This window comes from Hemiscyllium ocellatum, chromosome 20 (assembly GCF_020745735.1).
Source record: "Hemiscyllium ocellatum isolate sHemOce1 chromosome 20, sHemOce1.pat.X.cur, whole genome shotgun sequence".
Classification (NCBI taxonomy): Eukaryota; Metazoa; Chordata; class Chondrichthyes; order Orectolobiformes; family Hemiscylliidae; genus Hemiscyllium; species Hemiscyllium ocellatum.
The window spans coordinates 6,850,683-6,870,905 of NC_083420.1; the positions used below are offsets into that span (position 1 = coordinate 6,850,683).

At 40.0% G+C, this 20,223-nt stretch overlaps 1 protein-coding gene across 5 annotated transcripts in view; it reads left to right on the top strand.

Moving 5' to 3' along the window:
• The window catches only part of mrtfba (myocardin related transcription factor Ba), a 240,664-nt gene that overhangs the window by 160,721 nt on the left and 59,720 nt on the right, over positions 1-20,223 (top strand). For all 5 annotated transcript variants that reach the window (XM_060840446.1, XM_060840449.1, XM_060840447.1 and 2 more), the window contains one exon: positions 6,602-6,667. In XM_060840446.1, coding sequence (XP_060696429.1) covers positions 6,602-6,667 — 66 coding nt within the window. The remainder of the gene's footprint in view (positions 1-6,601; positions 6,668-20,223) is intronic.

A 20,223-nucleotide genomic window follows, 5' to 3' on the forward strand; every position in this document is an offset into this window, starting at 1 on the left:
CCATAAATGCTCACCCTGTCTCCCACCGAAGCACAGAAATGCCATCCACAAGATGCACTGCATAAATTCTGCATGCCTCTTAGATAGTGCCTTCCAAACCCAGGATTGCTGCCACCTAGAAGGGCAAGGTAAGCAGCTTCATGGGGACACAACTACCTGTAAATTCCCATTCAAGCCACTCACCATCCAAACTTGGACAAATATCACTGTTCCTTAAGTGTTAGTGGACCAGATCCCTGGAATTCCTTCCTTGATAACATTATGGATGTATGTGCAGCAAATGGACTGCAGCTATCAAAGAAAATAGCATATTACCACCTCAAGGGCAACTGAGGATGGACAATAAATGCTGATTCACATCCCATGAATAAATGAAAAATAATTGACTCTGATGTATACTCTATGACACAGTCTGTCCCAATTAGAGTTCACTCGCCAATTAATTTACATCCTTTTCTCACGTATAAACGTTGATCTCGTTGAGACTTGTCCAACCCAGTACAACACAGGCACCTCCACACTATTGAGATTTGTTATTCTTATGCTTCTGCCCTAATAAGTGCGAGATGGAAAGATTCAACAGTGTGACCCTTTCTTTCAGCAGCACAGTTGTATTAGGGGCCAGTTGGCTGGATGACTGGTTAGCAAAGCAGTGCAACACTAACAGTGCAAGTTCAATTCCCCCACTGGCTAAGGTTACCATGAAGGTCCCAGCTTCTCAACTTTGCCCCTTGCCTGAGACACGATGACCCTCTGGTACTGATTCAGTAGGTTGGCGAGGAGGAAATGGAGGGGCTGGAGGCATTTGCCATTGTGGATGGATATGTAAATGGGGAAGATGAGGTGTTAGGGGCTGGGGAAACAAAAGTCATGGAGGAGGTGAAGGGCATGGGTGGTGTCCCGAATGTATTTGGGCAGTTCCTGGACCAATGGGGACGGGACAGTGTCAAGATGGGGCAGGAGCAGGAGACGACAATGGGTCGACCGGGGCAGTCAGGTTTGTTGCCTGAGTCTTATCATCTGGAAAGTGAAAACAATCCTACCTACAGCTGCCTTCTTGATTTGTTCCATAATTTTAAACACCAAGTTATTTCCCTATCTAGAAAACATAGTTCAGTGTATTCATTGTTTTATCATAGGTATTCTCTCTCAATTCTGGTATTTTTGTAAACTGAACTATCGCACTTCGAGTCCCTCCATACCATTCTCGGAATGTGCAGTCCTTTTACAATTTTAAATGATTAATAATGCACTCTATTTGTAGATTTTCCCACATAGCCTAACCTGTTGTAACCAATAGGATTCCAATGTACCAGATCTGGTAACATTTTTGATGTAAAGAAAATTGCAATATTTGGTGTTCCAATCAGTGAAGATCCACTTGTGTTTTATCATCAGGTGTCTTGCATTATATTGAGAAAACACCAGGTTTTCTGGTCCTGCATGCTGATTTCTAGCTTATAATAAAACTAAAAACAGATTGCACTTCAGAAGTAATTGGTTGCTGATAGTTTTTTTGTTCAGAATCAAAGATTCTGTATGTATGTACATTGCTTCTTTAAATGGTTGTGTCAGCTGTGGGTGTTGCCTAATTTTTGATTTCTATCGGACCATTGGACATAGGAAGTTGTCAGTCCTGATTAAGGTAAAGGGATCACATAGTGGACGTATTGGTCCAATTTTTCACCACAGTGGTTCATATACAGCTGAGGTATTTGGTAATGTTTATCATATCCTATTTTGTAATATTGAAGGTCCTATGGTTTACATTACTTTGCAAACACCAGTGTATACATAATCTTAGTCTGATACTGTATCTTAAGCAGTGTTGTAAACAACTGTTAGGCTTATTTTTAACAATATGAGTCATTACTTGTCATGTGAGCCTGCTGATAGAATTTGTTTTAGGTAGAAAGGCACTCTGAACTGAACAGACAAATCCTTGGCAATATTGAACTCTGGCTCAAGCTGCACCTTTGAATAAGCCAAGTAGAGAGTTGTAAAATGATTTATTATCATTGGTTGCCTTCTGCTGTGCAATTTCCTTCAGAGTTTCACAACATTAGAACTTAAGGTCATGTAGAATATCCCTATAATGCTGTTAATGAGCACCAGACATTTAAAAATGCTTGACAGCATTGAAGTATAGTGCGGTCAATGTTGTAATATAGGAAGTGTCATGCAGCAAGCAATGGTGAATCAGCTTTAATGATATTATGTAAAGAAATAAATATTGACCATGACACTAGGATAACTCCCCTACTCTCCTTTTGACCAGTGATTTCACATAATACTATTGGACTATAATCTGGTGGCGTGTGACTTTAAACTTCAAGACTGCATTCCATCTGTACTGCATTGGATGTTACTCTAGAGGAGAACTTGATTGCAGTCTGGCCAAGTTTCTTTTATCAAGAGTACAGGTCGTTCTGCTATAATGTGCAATTCGTTCATGTGAATTCGCTGTAACACCATTGACGAATTGGGGAGACTACTTCTAAAGTGCAAACTTTTAAAATGCGTGTTGGCTGTAATGCAATTACATCAGCAAAACTTTAAGCACTGTTTCTAAAGTGCAATTTTTCTTTAATGCAGGAATACACAAGAATGCAGCTATCACGTTTAGAAGGACTTCCTGTAATTCATTTTGGGTACTCATTTTTTTTAAATGCCATCCTGGTACATGGAGTCCCAAAGTAACTTGGGGTAACATTCAACTTCAGGGGGAATGCAAAAGCATAATAGCACTTTAGTTGTGTCTCCTATTTCTGTCCAATTTTTTCCCCTCAAGTGAAATGTAAATTCTTGGAGGAATCTATAGGAAATTGTACAGACGAAAGTGCGTTTCTGATACTTTGACTTTATCAGGGCAGCAAACCTGACTAGAAGTTCTGATGAAGTGTCATTAGATTCAAAATATTAACTCTGCTTTCTCTCCACAGATGCTGCCAGACCTGCGATTTCTGTTTTTGTTTCTGATTTCCAGCACTTGCAGTCGTTTGGGTTTTTTTTATGACCTTTGAAATACCTGGGTCAATATATTTATTTGTTATAACAATATGTACTAGCACTTTCTCATTTTTTCCAAGAACTGTACTGGACTGGTTGTGAACCTTCAGCAATTCAGACACTGTAACAACCCCTCTTTAATATCCTCCAGTCCTATTCATGCAATTAGACTCCCTTTTAACTATATTCATGATTTTTGCCAATATAAACAATTTCTCTGTCAAATCCAGATAAATAATGCATTCATAATGAAGTGTAAGTGGAGAATGCTGGGGAAATATGCAGCTAAATATCTATGGAGAAAGAAACAGTTAACATTTCAGGTTGACTATCTTGTGTCAGAATTGGAAAGAGTTAACAGGAGTACAGAGGATGGATTGGGAGAAAATAATAAAGGAATAGTTTGGAAGACGGAGAGATTACATGTCTTAAATGGTGCAAGGTTCAAATCGATGATAATTGGCAAAGTGAAGAACCAAAATGAACATCTGTAGGAGGGGTGAATGAGGGTAGCAAAATCATCATTAGCTGACACGACTCGCAAGTGTCGGAAGGAAGGGTGGGGCAGCAATTAATATCTGAAATTGTTCAATTCAGTGTTTAATCTGAAAGGATGTATGTGCTCTAAGACAAGATGCTCTTCAAGTTTTGTCTGGAGTTTTGTCGGAACAATATAGGAGGCCTAGACATAGGAGTGGAGTGGTAAATTAAAATGTTGGAGAACTGGAATCTCCTGATTCAAGCCTGTAGCCTTGGAGTGGTGTTCTCTGTTTGGTCTTCTCAGTGTATAGCAGATCACGTGGTGGGCAGTGAATATTGTATACTAACATGAAAGAATTACGTGTTACTGGGAAGGAGATTTTGTGGGCTCTGGAAAGTGGAAAGAGAGTGGTTAACTGGGCAGGTGTTTCATTGACTTTGACTTTGACTTTGCTTTGATCATATTGAAGTGGTCCTGTCCTAGATGTTTTGAATAAGTGCCTGAGATACACTTGCGAACTGTCTCTTCACCTGCCCCTGGGAGTGGAAGGCAATGGCAAACCACTGCTGACAAAATTCTGTCTGGGAAAATAGCTCAGGATGATGCATCAGCAGACATCGAATCAACAACCTGCAGAGTATACTTGACAGAATATGAATCAGTATTTACATACGAATGTTAGCACCAATTTACAAGTTCCAATTTCATCACTTTTGAGCTTCAGTTTCACATTGTTGGAAAATGCTGCAGTGCTATTTTAGTTTTGTGACAAAAAACTTGAAAAATGTTTCTTTATTTGTTTACATACCGTTGATCTTCAAGCTGGAAGGCAGCAACTTAGTTATTTTAGTCCTTTCACATTCCACTAGCTGTTGAGGTCTGGTATTAATCTCAGAGGCAACTGTCCCCTACCAGCTACAAATATAGTGAAGGAAATCTAAGCGTGTTCATTTGTATTGTGCTGTATGGCCTTCTCCTTTATTATTTCTCAATTCAAATGGTGCTGGTGTGCAAACATCTCTCCTATTTATTGAAAATTGATAAGCTATTGAATATGGAAAAACTGGTTTAATTGCAACCTCCTGAAACATTGCAAAAAATTTTGATTAAAACAGGAGTTACACAAAACAGGAAAGCACAAAGGCTGGTGCAAAGAACTTTTATTTACCTAAAGTTATTACATCAGTTTGAGAAGATGAATATTGTATAGTAACTTAAAAATTAATCTTGATATTTCATTTTGCAAAGAATGCTGAGTTTTTTTATGGTCAATATTAGCAGTTGTCAAGCAACAGCATGGTGGCTCAGTGCTTGGCACTGCTGCCTCACAGCACCAAGGATCCGGGTTCGATTCCACCCTTGGCTGACAGTCTGTGTGGAATTTGCACGTTCTCCAAGTGTCTGCGTGGGTTGCCACTGGGTAATCCGGTTTCCTCCCACAATCCAAAGATGTGCAAGTTAGGTGGATTGGCCAGGCTAAATTGCCCATAGTACTCAGGAATGTGCAGCCTGGGTGGATTAGCCATGGGAAATGCAGCATTACAAGATATGGTGGGCTTTTAGGTGTGGGTGGGATGCTGTTCAGAGAATTGGTGTTTTAACCCAATGGCCAAATGACCTGCTTCTATGCTTTAGAGATTCTATTCTATTCTGTTGTTCTTCCAATTATTTTCAAAAATCTAGAAATCTTAAGTTCAGGAATGGCACATTCATTTTGCATGACTAAGTTTTGAATCCCAAATTATTTTGTATCTCACCAGTACACTCTCAATTGTATTCACTGAGAATGCACATTTTTGTATAAGACAGTATCTGACATCCAAAGATCAACTCCGTCTTCCAGGCTACAGAGGATTGTTCCTCACTGGAACTAACCTGTGTGTACCTACATGAGTTACCTACAATTATATGCTCTAAATACCATGTCTATTTGCTAACTTTAATGTGTATTTACTCTTAAGCATAGCCTGAGGTCTTAGAAAGGACTTGACTGAAAATCCATTGTTATATAACTGCTACATGCTATGTAATAAATTTATTTGGTTTTACAAGACTGAGCCTCATTTTTATTGAAGACATTGTGTGAACATCCTTCCCCACTTAGTACTAGTAACTTAGACTAAAATCTTAAAAATGTTAGATAACAGTAAGTTTATCCAAATGACCTTGGATGGCTCCAGTGGGCACAATTACAAGAGATACCGTGCCAACAGAGCAAGTATGCAAAGTGAGATGCAATTTTTACAATGTGATCTGCTCCATGTATGAATAAAATATAACTGGTTTACTGTTCAAACTTTTAACAGTTGGGTTTCATGCACTTCAGAAAATTAGACACAACTCTAAATATTCTTTCAGCAACAATCACTGCATAGTTACTAATAAACAAAATCGTTTAAATAGCCATTTACAAAATCCTTCTGTTCAGACTCATGAGAATTAACCACAGAGCCATGATTTAAGTTGCCTCTTTAATAATACAAACATTATTGAGCACTTTATTTGCCACTGAATTTCTGTCATTTGTAGTATCATTGGATTTTTTTCAACCAAGATTTTTGGTACTCAGTCAGAAGGCTATCAGTTGAAGTCCCACTCTGGAGACTGATACATCGAAGATAAGATGTGACAGCATGCTGAGAGAGTGCTGTTGAATTAGATGACATTTTAAACTGAAACTCTAAATGGTAGCTGAACTATATTCAGCAAAATTGGTAACAGTTAACTTTGTATGATAAAAAAAAGTCAACTTTTCTCTGAATTGTGTGGGATCCTTGCCTTGTGCACATTGATTGTAGGAATTAAACAAACTGTGAAATTCTTTCCAGTTCTGAAACGGAATGCCATGTTAGGGATATAGGACTGTAATCTGATTGTTATAATAGGAACTCTACTGATTGTTAAAAATGGAGGATATCACTCTGACACATGTATTGACTTGTATAACATGGTCTGATTAATCAACATCTGAGGATTGTCACTATGCGAGTTATTTAAAGAAACGGAAATCATTCAACTTGCCATATGCCTTACCATTGATGCATTGTACGTATGTTATCACAGGTCACTTTATCTATATTGATTGTTCTGTTTTTCCTTCCTCCCCCGCAGTACTGCAATTAAAGCTGCAGCAGAGAAGGACACGAGAACAACTGGTGGACCAGGGAATTATGCCACGTAAGAATTTTTTGTGAATTTATGAACTACAGATTTTGCACCCCTTCTATAAGAAGATATAAACATGATCTCCTTAAAAGAGACAATAAGGTTTTGAAACCAACTTTTAGGCACCATTCTACTGAAGTAATAAAACATCCCTAGAATTTTAAAAATCACAACACCAGGTTATAGTCCAACAGGTTTAATTGGCGCTCCAAAAGTTAGTGCGCTTCCAATTAAACCTGTTGGACTATAACCTGGTGTTGTGTGATTTTTAACTTTGTGCACCCTAGTCCAACACCGGCATCTCCAAATCATCTCTAGAATTTAACACTCAACTTGTAATTTGTTATAATGTTTATTCCCAAAGGTGTCATTATTACAATTTGGATAGTGCTGGGATATAGTTTTAATTCAGAAATATCTTCCAAACTCATAAGTGACAAATTTCTACATTTCATGTTTCCTTATTGTTTGTACAGCTGAAGGATGTGTAGGTACAAAACTATTCAACTCAACTGTTATCGATAATTTTAATATATTGAAAGCTGAAAATAGTGAGTGATTTCATGATGATATTCAGAAGTTGCTGAACTAACATAAGTAGGTGTATTGTTTTGTCTGTGCTTCTTTTTTGCAATACACATGTCAATATGATCAATCTTATATCTATACCATTATTATGTAATTGGTGATTTGTGATCAGAAAATATACAACCTCAAGTAGGAACCTAGAAACATGGAACCCAGCTGCTTCAATAAGCCGAAACCTAAACAACTGCGAATGCTGTAAATCAGAAACAAAAACAGGAATTGCTGGAAAAGCTCAACTCGACCCAAAACATTAACTCTGATTTCTTTCCACAGATGCTGCCAGACCTGCTGAGCTCTTCCAGTAGTTTCAGTTCTTGTTGCTGCAATAGATCATTTGACCCTTCAAGCTCATTCCCCTTGTTCATCAAAATTGATCTAATTCAGTCTTGAATATATTCAAAGACCCAGCCTTTGCTGGGGAAGAGAATTCCACACACTTATGAGCCACAGAGAGAAAATAAATCTCTTCTGCTTATCTTAAGGTGAAGACCTCTTTTTTTTTTTAAAAGAGTCCTTGCAGTGTGGAAACAGGCCCTTTGGCCCACCAACCCTCCGAACAGCAACCCACCCAGACCCATTTCCCTACACCTAACACTACGGGCAATTTAACATGGCCAGTTCACCTAACCTGCACATCTTTGGATTGTGGGAAGAAACCGGAGCACCCGGAGGAAACCCACGCAGACACGGGGAGAATGTGCAAACTCCACACAGACAGTTGCCCGAGGCAGGAATTGAACTCTGGTCTCTGGCGCTGTGAGGCAGCAGTGCTAACCACTGAGCCACCGTGTCGCCGTAATCTTAAACTACGCTCCTTGTTTTAGTTTTCCTGACAAGACAAAAATTCACCTTTTGTCTTCATTATATACAGTCCTCTCAAAATCAGATGTGATTCAAATCCATACAGCTGAAGCTTGAATAAAAACTGTATACACGGGGGTTGGGATGAGGGTTGATCATGCAAATACACAGAATTATGAAGCATTTGAGTATGTTTTTGATTCCATTCACCTATTCTGAAGACCACCTTTGACACTTCAATTTTCTGGCATTAGAGCAAGTAATGTATCTGAAACCTTCTCTTGTCTGAGAACTGGATAATCATTCCAGCACCCTATCAAACCCACTATTCAGAGTCGAGAGTGTGGTGCTGGAAAAGCACAGCAGGCCAGGCAGCATCCGAGGAGCAGGAGAATCCATGTTTCAGGCATAAGCCCTTCATCAGGTCCTTCATACGATTTATGAAAAAGGGGCAAAGCAATAATCCAGTATAGGATAGAGAGGTCTGCCCATCTGTTCTTTGCACCTCCATCTCCACTGAATGGTGCATTTTACGTTCCTTTGCTATGTCTGTTTGAATTTTCTTTTCATTAGACAATGTTTAATCTCAGTGCCTCTTGTGGTTCAGCAAACCTTTTCTTAACCAGCACCTATGGGGCCAGGAGTGTACAAGTTGACCAAGAGATTAATTTAATCAATGTAAGAAGACATACTAAGTAATAGAGACATAATGCAAGGAGTATGCGCATCACTGTTATACTTTATTTACAGCATGAATCACCTGAACAAAACTTACTGGCAGAGAGCCTTCTCACTTACATCCTCAACTGAGTATTTGCACATCACGGAGATCATGATAATACAGTAAATTTCTAGTAGACGTTTTAATTTTTGCCAGTTTATAGAGTGTCTGTTGTAAGGTGCTGGTTAAAATAAAGTTTGTTATATTTACATAAGAAATAAGGTAGAGAAACAGACCATTTGGGTGTATAGCTTAAAGTCAAGCCCTCCCCCTCTCTTCACATTTAAATCCATCATCATAAGCGTCACTGTCTATTTTCTCAGTTTGGCTCACTTCCACTTAACTGCATCTCTACTGTTCACATCAGTCAGTCCCTGTGGCACTGAGTGCCACATCCTCATCACTTTTTGGATGAAGACATTGCTTCTGAATTGCCTATTGGATTTCAGGGTGACTGTCTTATATTGATGGCCTCTAGATACGCTGTTCCCCACAGTAGAACACATTTTTCTTTATCCACTTAATTAAAATATTTCATAATTTTAAAGGCTCTTTTTAGATCCATTTTCAGGGGGAAAGAGATCCAGCCAACGAATCCTTTTTTTAATGTATAAACTCTCACCTTTCCCATATCGTTACCTCCCACTCCCCACCAAACCCCAAGCTCATCATCAGCATAAATACCACCATTTCCTACCTATTTTCAGTTCTGATGAAGGGTTAGTGGACTTAAAATGTCAGCTCTGTTTTTTGGTCCACAGATGCTGCCAGACATTTTGAGTTACCCAGAATTTTCTGTTTTTGTTTATTTCAGAATGCAAAAATCCAATATAGCTCTCTTTTACTTAAATAAAATGAATTGGTATTAGTAATCTACACAAACATTTTGAATTTGTTAGCAATGTTCAGTTGAGAGTGAATTCCAAGCCTTCCAAATAAACTTGTTGGACTATACCTGGCGTTGTTATTTTTAACTTTATCCACCCCAGTCCAGCACCAGTACCTCCATATCAAGTACTTGGATTATAGGTCATCCCCTTCACTTATTGTTTGAATTGTTCATATGGTAGTAACCAGCTTGAAATGGCCAGGAAGTTTCCTTCCAAGATTATAAAATATTTGACCTTATGGTTCCATCTAGTAATTAAGTGTTAATTTGGGCACATTCCATAGTTTTCATTATTCTTCTATGATATTTCAATACATCTACTGGGCTAATTTTAACTTAATTCAGACATTTTTTTTGCATTCAATAAAACTTGCTTTATGAAAACATGTTTGTTGTGCCAAAATGCAATATCTCACATTTATCCAGATTGAACTCGTATGTCATTTTCCAGCCCATTGCCCTATTTGATCACAATCCCTTTGTGATTTTAGAAAACCTTCTGCACTGTCTGTGTGTTGCATTCATTATTGCCAAAATATCGCAGGAATGCTGTTTCAGTGACATTTAAGATTCTGAATGGTCTCTTGTTTCTGGTGGAAGTGCCCTAGACCTGCAAGATGGAGATAATTTTGGGAGCTGATGGTTAAAATTATATCAAGATGTCAGTGTCGGACTGAGGTGGGCAAAGTCGAAGTCACACAACACCAAATTGTGGCACTTGAAATCACAAGTGTTCCAGTGCTGTCAGGTGAAGTGAAGAAAAGCGCACAGGCACAGAATTTATAAGCAGCGAGATCGAAAGCTCATGAAAATAGTGTGTGTGGTGGGTCGAACAATAAGTCTCTGCGGGTGATCAAAAGTGTCAGAGGGTGTGAGTAAAGTGTCAACAACTGAATTACAAATGAACGGGTGACCTAGAATCCAATTAATTGAGGCAGAAATATAATTACTACACATTAAAAACAAGGTACTGCTGGAGGGAAACCAAATGGCCAGGATAACATGATTCATATAAGAATTGCATGCTGAGCATCTAACCAAAGTAACAAGTAATCCAAAACTGTACAAACTAATTAAGGTAGTGAGACCATAACAGCTATCAGGGTGAAGGTATTAAAACAAGACAGTAAGCAATGTTTTTGCAGGTACAGAACAGTATGGTGGGGTTAGGTGTAGTGTGACATGAACCCAAAATCACATTTGAGACTGTCTTCATGGACGCAGAACCTGGCTATTAGTTTCTGCTTGGCGATTCTGTGTTGTGTATTTTGAAAGCCACCTTAGAGAATGCTTACCCGAACATCGGAGGCTGAACGTCCTTGACCACTAAAGTGTTCTCTAAACCGGGAGGGAATGTTCCTGTCTGGCGATTGTTGCGCAGTGTCCATTCATCTGTTGCCGTAGCGTCTGCATGGTCTCGGCAATATACCATGCCTTGGGGCATCCTTGCCTGCAGTTTATGAGAACAACAACAATGGCCAAGTCACATGAGTATCCGCCATGTATGTGGTGGATGGTGGGATGGTAGTACCCATGTCAATGATCTGACGTGGCTTGCAGAGGTTACCATGACAGGATTGTGTGGTTTTGTAGTCGATGTTGTCCTAAAGGCTGGGTAGTTTGCTGCAAATGGATGGCTTGCTTCAGGTTTGGCAGTTGTTTGAAGGTGAGAAGTGGGGCCATAGGGATGATCTTGGCAAGATGTTCACCGTCATCGATGACCTGTTGAAAGTGTGAAGAACATGACCTAGTTTCTCTGTTCTGGAGAGGTACTGGACGATGAAGGGTACTCTATCACTTGTGTCCTATATCTGTCTTTTAAGGAGGTCTTTGCAGTTTTTCACTGTAGCATGTCGGAACTGGTGGATTGTTGCAACCTCCTTTAATTAGTTTGTACAGTTTTGGGTTACTTGTTATTTTGGTTAGATACTCGGCATGCCACTCTTATACCTATCCTGTTATTCCAGCCATTTGGTTTGTCTCCAGCATCATGTTGTTTTTATTTCTTTGTAATTATCTAGTTACCTGATGAAGGAGCAGTGCTGTGAAAGCTAGTACTTCCAAATAAACTTGTTGGACTACACCTGGCGTTGTTATTTTTAACTTTGTCCACCCCAGTCCAGCACCGGTACCTCCATATCAAGTACTTGGATTATAGGTCATCCCCTTCACTTACTGTTCAACTGTTGACACTTTACTCACACTGTCTGACACTTTCGATCACCTGCAGAGACTTATTATTTGATACTCCATTCACACTTTGTATGATCTTTTGATCTCTTCTCACTGATTCAGTGTATGCCTGTAAATTCCATATCCGTATGCTTTTCTTCAGTTCACCTGATGAAGGAGCAGCACTTTGAAAGCTTGTGATTTTGAATAAACCTGTTGGACTATAACCTGTTGTTGTGAGACTTCTGACCTCCTAAATGAGTTGGTTTGGTTTGAGTGAGAGGTTGTAGAGCTGGAAACCTGATCAGGAATGCCCATCATTTACTTCTCATTTTAATGGAGGTTGGAAGGGGGGCAAATTTGTCAATTACTCGTCTTAGTGAGATTGAGCTTTTAACCACAGTTGACCAACCTCAGGCCTCCAGAAACTTGTAAACATATATATATATTGTGTGAGCAGAAGGAATGACCAAAAAAAAAAGTCATCAGCTGCTTCACAATTGAGCACCCTTACTTGCTCCCAACTAAGTTGGTCTTTGTCCTGTGGCCATTCCTGTCCAACAGGCACCCAGTGTGAGAATCAGACTGATTATGTGAGGAGAATATTCAGAAGAAAAATTGCAGAACATTTGGGAAACTAATACATCTGGAATTCCTCATCCTAACAAGGCAAATGTAAAAAAGAATCTTGGAGGTAAAGTCGTGGCCAATATTATTTCACAATACCTTGGCATGTAGAAATGGAAAGGGTTAAAATGCTGTAATGTGCTTAGTTTGCCAGAAAAGGTGGTAGTTTGTGTAGAATCTGCATATGTTGCTTCCTGTCTGTTGGGCACGTTTAGGAATATGTTGGATTTGACCTTTTTGTACTTCCCTAAAGGGAATAAGGACTTTCATTTCTGAACCAGTAAAGACATGACTGGATTTATTGGAGATAGTTCTCTGACAGTGATTTCTATTTCAGAGTGTAATCTTTAACCAAGTTCATAAGGTTTTTGTGGCATAGGGGTTCAGGTTCAAGAGGTGTGTAATAATATCACTGAACATATCAACCAGCTTCTTAAGGACTCACTGAACAAGTCGATTGGAACGTAAGTTAATTTTTTTTAAACTAGAAAACGCATGGTAGTTAAGTACATGATTAAGAAAGATTTGGAGGGATAAGAGCCAAGCGTGGGCAGGTGGGATTGTGTTGTTTAGTTTGGTACTGTGGTTGACATAGACTGATTGGACCGAAGGTTAGAGTGGTGCTGGAAAAGCACAGCAGATCAGGAATAGGACAATTGACGTTTTGGGCAAAAGCCCTTCAACAAGAATGATTCATGATGAAGGGCTTTTGCCCGAAGCATCAATTTTCCTGCTCCTTGGATGCTGCCTGACCTGCTGTGCTTTTCCAGCACAACTCTAATCTTGACTTTAATCTCCAGCACCTGCTGTACCTACTTCCGCTGGTTGGACGGAAGGATCTGTTTCCATGCTATGTGACACTAGGATTCTATATCAGCAAGTTTCTTAAGAGTTCTCTGAATAGATTAATTAGAAAATATATACAATCAACCAGGTTCTTGGAGGAAGGATGATGATGGACTGGTGAGAATGTTACAGTAATTGGCAATCAAAAAGCCCAGGCTAATGACATGGAAAATAGGGTTCACATCCCACCACAGATTTATGAAAGTCAAAAATATACACTTCACAGATTGTGTGTCCTGGGCACAATCAACCGGTTCTAGCAGTAGCATGGCTGAGTGGTCTAAGTGCTAGTTGAAGGTTCCATTCTCATTCAAGGCACGGTTTTTGAATCTCTTCCTTTTCATTTGAAAGGTTCTTTAATGTGGTAGCAGTGTCCCTATTTCTGGTCCAGATTCAAGTGATCTAGAGATATATAACATGTGTGAACATGTTTAAAAACTGTGGATTTGATCCCCCATGGGGCAGTGGTACTGTCCCTATCTCTGATCCAAGAGTCCTGGATTCTAGTCCCACCTCTTTCAGAGGTGTGTAATAATATCTATGAACAGGTTTATTAGAAAATTTCAAACAAATAGGTTCTAGAGCTCTAAAAGGTGGGTGTTTTTTCCCCCAAATCAGCCACTTACAATAATTGCAGTGTTAATGATAAGATAAATCCCCTTCAAGGAATGTCCGGTCACTCGAGGCTTTTCAACTGAGGAAATAATCTTTTTATGGCCAGTTTGGTAAAGGATCATCATGGTGCAGAGAAAGTTATCAACCCATCATGCCACCTCTTCAAATGAACAGCATTACCTCGTGCAATGCTTTATCCCCATATCCAAATAATCATCCAATTATATTTTGAATGCCTCAGTTGAACCTACCACCACTACACCACTTATTTTGATGCTGAATTAATGGAATACTTTTATATGTTTTAGCAACCAGTGTTAAAATCCAGACCACTGCCTACAAATGCTATGCCACAAATTATGCATTTTAACCCCAATCTCAAATGTATCTTTAGTATGCTGTGGCCCAAGAGTTACCTTTATACATTATATGCTGGCTTTCAACAATCTTGGTAGATAGAAGCTTAAAATACAATACATCATCATGTTAAAATACCACACACTATGTTGTTTGTAAAGAGAAGTAAATACAGAAACCGGAAATGGAATATGATATTCTCTTGACTTTTGATTATAGCTACTAGTAAAAGCAATCCGGTTCATGGCAGACTACGTTTCTCACATAGGTGGCTTTGTAATGTGTACCAGTTTTTTCTCTAAACCAACAGAAATGTTTGTTAAATAAAAACCAAAGAACCGTGGATGGTGTAAATTAGAAACAAAAAACAGAAGTTGCTGGAAAAGCTCACCAGGCCAAGCAGCATCTGTAAAGAAAAATCAGAATTAACCTTCAGGTTCCTTCCTCAGAAATATTTGCTGCCATTATAAGGCTTGTCACACCGTTTTGGCCAGCAAGTATGCATGGTGTCAGCGATGTCTACAGCAACCTCAGTAAGGTTGATGGCGCCAGGAACACCCAGAAAGGAAAAGAACTGTTAAAAGAAATCCAGCTGTTTTAAGTTCAAGTGGCCATTGGCTACAAGCAATCAGTGATTGAAGAACAATCTATTAGCTGCTAATAATGTCTTATGCTCATAGAAACATCCAATGTTGAAGGAGACCACTAAGCCCACCCTGTTTGATCTGAATCTTTGAAAGATATCTCCAATTATTCTCATCCGTTTGCTTTTTTGCCCATAGCCTTGAAAATTTTTCCATTTCAAGCCTTGTGAATTAAGTCTCTTGATGCAAATATTGTAGCTCTTAATATTTACTCCTTGAGATGCAAAAACCCTGTGAAAACATTAAATGTGGTATATTTAAAAATTCCACAAACATTTAAAACTCTGCACATCTTCCTGTTTGTTCTCTGTAACAAAAACCCATACACTGTTCAGTTTTGCTATATATCTTCTACTTAAGTTGCAACCTCCACTTGGATGCGCGCTGCCCCGAGGTCTGACTTATTTCCTGTGTGATATGTGAATTGAGAACCTGCAGGTTCTCACTGAACCATTGAGGATGTTGGTTTGTGGTTACAGAGCAGGGCTGCTTCATAACTTTCTCAGATGTTTTTCCCAGTCCACAGGATTTTAAAATGAAACAACTTTCATGTTTGCAGGATAGTGCACAAGTCATTTTTTTTTAAAAAGGTGCAGCAATTAAAGTGCAGAATCACATGCAATCATTCTTTAAAGGATTTCAGAGGATAGATATTAGTGAGTACTCTGGAAAACCATTGCAGCTCTGAGCACCCAGCAGCATTACTACATACCTCAGATGGTTGATTGGTGATGTAAGTAAATCTAAATATCCTGGCCCTTTGCTCAGTTAGTAATGCAGTCAAATGAAAGATTTCTCATTAGCAGTGCTGCTTTACTAATGCAAAAGAATTAAAGATTAAAACCAACAATATGACCAACAGGCAAAACAAATCCTGGTAGAACAGTTCTGATGGCACAGCTTTGGCTTCCCTTTTGCAAATTAATTGTGTGGAACAGATTTTCAAAAGTTAAAAGATTCATTTGGCTTTATGAATGATTTACCATCATTTGAATATCAGGTTACCTTTATACGTGTTAGCTTATTTGATGCTCAGAACATCATTTTAATTAACTATAGTGGGATGACAAACCAGGAGTACAGCTCAATGGTGCCTGTTTGTGGCCTTTTAACTAGGTATAAGAGTAAAACTTGTACCTCTCATGCTAAAGCACTAAACATATTCAACTAATACAGCGAAACCACACTGCTGAAAAACGTGTCTTAACATAACTTCATTAGTTATTCTGGGCCTTTGTGGTGCAATGGTAGTGTCCCTACCACTAGGTCTGGAGGCCTGGCTTCAAGTCCCATCTGCAGACATGTGCAGCGACATCTCCGAACAGGTTGATTAGAAAATATCTCGATAATTATGGTAATGTAATTTATCTTTTGCCAAGACTTTAAGCATTCAAATATGGTGTCATTGAAGGTGTAGAATGGGTGGTGCAAAAAGTGAGCACTTTTGTCCATGTACCTCTAGCTGATAGCTTTGTATCAAATTGTGGATTAGGGACTGAAAGTCCTCTCACTCTGATCCTGATCCTGAAATCTCTCTGTTGCTTTTAACTCAATCAGTCAGTTGGAAGAGTCGAAAGTTGGGGGTAAACTTTGGACAACAGTGAAAATGTACCACATTCACAAGATCATCTGTCATATCTCCTGATTTTTCTTTTCATTGACTACAAAAAGCAGCCTGTTTTACAGTGTTATTTTCTGAAAGATCTTGCCTTCATCTTTAGCTTCCTCCATGATCTATATGCCCTCGTTTACTAATTTTATTCTCCTCTGTCATTATATCATTGTGCCAAACTTGTCATTGCATTTACCCTGAGCTGAACCCCTGACCCCATATCTCCTCAATCACAAAGATTGTGATTCCACCTCATCATCAGCGTTCCGCAAGGACCACTCCCTTCGTGACTCCCTCGTCAGATCCACACCCCCCACCAACCCAACCTCCACCCCCGGCACCTTCCCCTGCAACCGCAGGAAATGTAAAACTTGCGCCCACACCTCCACACTCACTTCCCTCCAAGGCCCCAAGGGATCCTTCCATATCCGCCACAAGTTCACCTGTACCTCCACACACATCATCTATTGCATCCGCTGCACCCGATGTGGCCTCCTCTATATTGAGGAGACAGGCCGCTTACTTGCGGAACGCTTCAGAGAACACCTCTGAGCCGCCCGGACCAACCAACCCAACCACCCCGTGGCTCAACACTTTAACTCTCCCTCCCACTCCACCGAGGACATGCAGGTCCTTGGACTCCTCCACCGGCAGAACATAACAACACGACGGCTGGAGGAGGAGCGCCTAATCTTCCGCCTGGGAACCCTCCAACCACAAGGTATGAATTCAGATTTCTCCAGTTTCCTCATTTCCCCTCCCCCCACCTTGTCTCAGTCGGTTCCCTCAACTCAGCACCGCCCTCCTAACCTGCAATCTCCTTACTGACCTCTCCGCCCCCACCCCACTCCGGCCTATCACCCTCACCTTGACCTCCTTCCACCTATCCCACCTCCATTGCCCCTCCCCCAAGTCCCTCCTCCCTACCTTTTATCTTAACCTGCCTGGCACACTCTCCTCATTCCTGATGAAGGGCTTATGCCCGAAACGTCGAATTCCCTATTCCTGAGATGCTGCCTAACCTGCTGTGCTTTGACCAGCAACACATTTTCAGCAGCCACCTCATCAGTGTCTAATCTAGCCCCAGCCCATCTGCTGCGAAAGGTCTTATCCATTCCTTTGTTAGCTCAGTCTCAACTGTTCCAGTGCTCTTCTCTCTTGTCCTTCATTTTCAAAAACCATCACTCATTTCAAATTCTGTTGCCTGTATCCTAACCCACAGCAAGGCCTACTTAACCATTCCCCCTCTGCTCGTTGACTTACAATATGTAATCCAAGATCCTCAGCCTTGTGTTCAAATTTCTTAACAGCCACATCCTTTCCTGTTGTTGTAGTCTCTGCCATCCTGAAGAACCCTACATACCTCCAACTCTTACTTTTTGTGTTGTCTATTCCCATCACCCCACCATTGTTGACCATGCCTTCATTTTGTAGCCGACTGTCCAGATCGCCCTTCCGAAATCTTTCTACCTCTCCATTTTTAAGATTATCCTTAAAACCAGAATCTTTAACCAAGCTTTTAGTCATTTCTCCTAATGTTACTTCCTTTTGCTCTGCATTTTTTTGTCCAATTGTTCTGCTATGCAAGATTCTAGGGCATGAAGGCGGGTATAATTACAACATTTAAAAGGCATCTGGATGGGTACATGAATAGGAATCGTTTAGAGGGATATGGGCCAAATGCTGGCAATGGGACTAGATCAATTTGGAATATCTGGTTGGCATGGGCAGGTTGTACTAAAGGGATCGGTATCTCTGCTGTACAAATCTCTGACTTTTTCCTGCTCCCAATTCATATATTCATGTGTGTGCAGTCTGCGTGGTGAAGGTCCTCTCTCAGTGCTATAGGCAAAGAGCTCCAGATTTTTGACCCACTGTCTATGAAGGGACAGTCAGGACGATGTGTGATTAAAAGGAGGACCAGGAGGTGGTAGCAACCAATTACAATACAACCTCTTTAATGAATGTTAGCAATAACTTCAAGTGGCAATCAGTCCCTTAATGAGCCTCCAGGGAGTCATTCCTCTGGCAGACTTCAACTCCTTTAGCAAGCTAGTGACTTGTGCTAAATGCAGGCTGAACCCATCACCATCAGATAATTGTCAACACCTGAATGTGTGGCCTTAAATCATTCAGAAAATGTGATATTGTTGAAAATTAGAATTGTTGTGTATGCGAATAACACATTTTTCACAGGATAAAAGGCTGTTTCTAAGGTTATTGACCATTTATATGGTTATCCATCCATTGCATTGCCATGGTTGCAGTGCTACAGATGTTAGCAGATTAATAGGAAATGATGCAGAGTTATGTCTACTGAGTAAGAACTATACTTGATTGTGAGATTTACTCAGCAGTGGTTAGTATTTTCTGTTTCACATTATTGCCTAATGTTCTAACGGTTGGCACAGATTTAAAGTTAGAGTTAGTATTGCCAAGTGGACCAACTGACTGAGCTGCTGCCATGTGTATCAAGTATCTATCTAGTAAGTAAATCAAAAAAGTGAAATAGTGTGACAGTGTACATAGATGCAGTAAAGGGAATGGTTACTAATGTAAAGAATTACTAGTTTGCAGGCTTTTCAAGATAGGATCTTCTTGTGTCCTGTACACAGGTGGAAACAAGTGCATATTCTGCAACAATTTAAACTATGTAGTTCAAGTAAGTGCTTCCTGTTGAAAGATATCTTTTTAATATTCTGCTAATGTAATGTTTGTGATCAAGAAAGCTAATATACTTGGTTTTATATTGCATTTATAATCTAAAGTTTTAGCCATTCTCTAAAGAAGCATTGTTAATATTAATTTCTGAATTGCAACTTGAGAAAGTGAAACCTCAGACATCCAGTTAAAAGTAAACAAATATTTGTCACAAATCAAAAACCTGTCTTTGTTTGAAGCAGGGAAGCTATTGCAGAGGGAAACCTCCTTAATCAAGATCATTCGTAGAGTATACATTCAGAATATTGGCCAATGGAAGTGAGTAGATTGTCTGATTGGGATGGTAAAAGTGAGAACTGCAGATGCTGGAGATTAGAGTTGAGAGTTTGGGGCTGGAAAAGCACAGCAGGTAAGGCAGCATCCAAGAAGCAGGACAGTCGACGTTTCAGGCAAAAGCTCTTAATCAGGAATGAGGCTGTGAGCCAAGGGGATGGTGAGATAAATGGGAGGGGGGGGTGGGGCTAGGGGGAAGGTAGCTGGGAGTGCAATGGAGGGGGGCCCCCACCTCCATGTACCTATCGCACTCTGTTACCTTCCCCCCGCTTCACCACTCCCTCTGCTCTCGGCCTCATTCCTGATGAAGGGCTTTTGCCCGAAACATCGACTCTCCTACTCCTCGGATGCTGCCTGACCTGCTGTGCTTTTCCAGCGCTGTGCTTATGTCTGATGGGGATATTTTACTGTAAGTGCGCTGCCAATCTGTAAAGTTAGCCAGGGTGGTCTGAATGCATGGAGATCCCTATTTTGTCTTTCCAACTGATTTCAATCTTTAATAAGTAATTTTCATTTGTGAACTGTAGCAGCTATGAGTTGCTGCTAAAACCGTGATGATGGGCAATTAAACAAATGTGTGTTTCTACATCTGTATATATTTGAACTGTTGAGAAGTGTAAACTTGTTAAAGTTACAGAGGGGTGAGTTATATGATGTAAAGCAGACACAAGATGGAACCTTGTGGCTTTTACTTAGAGAACT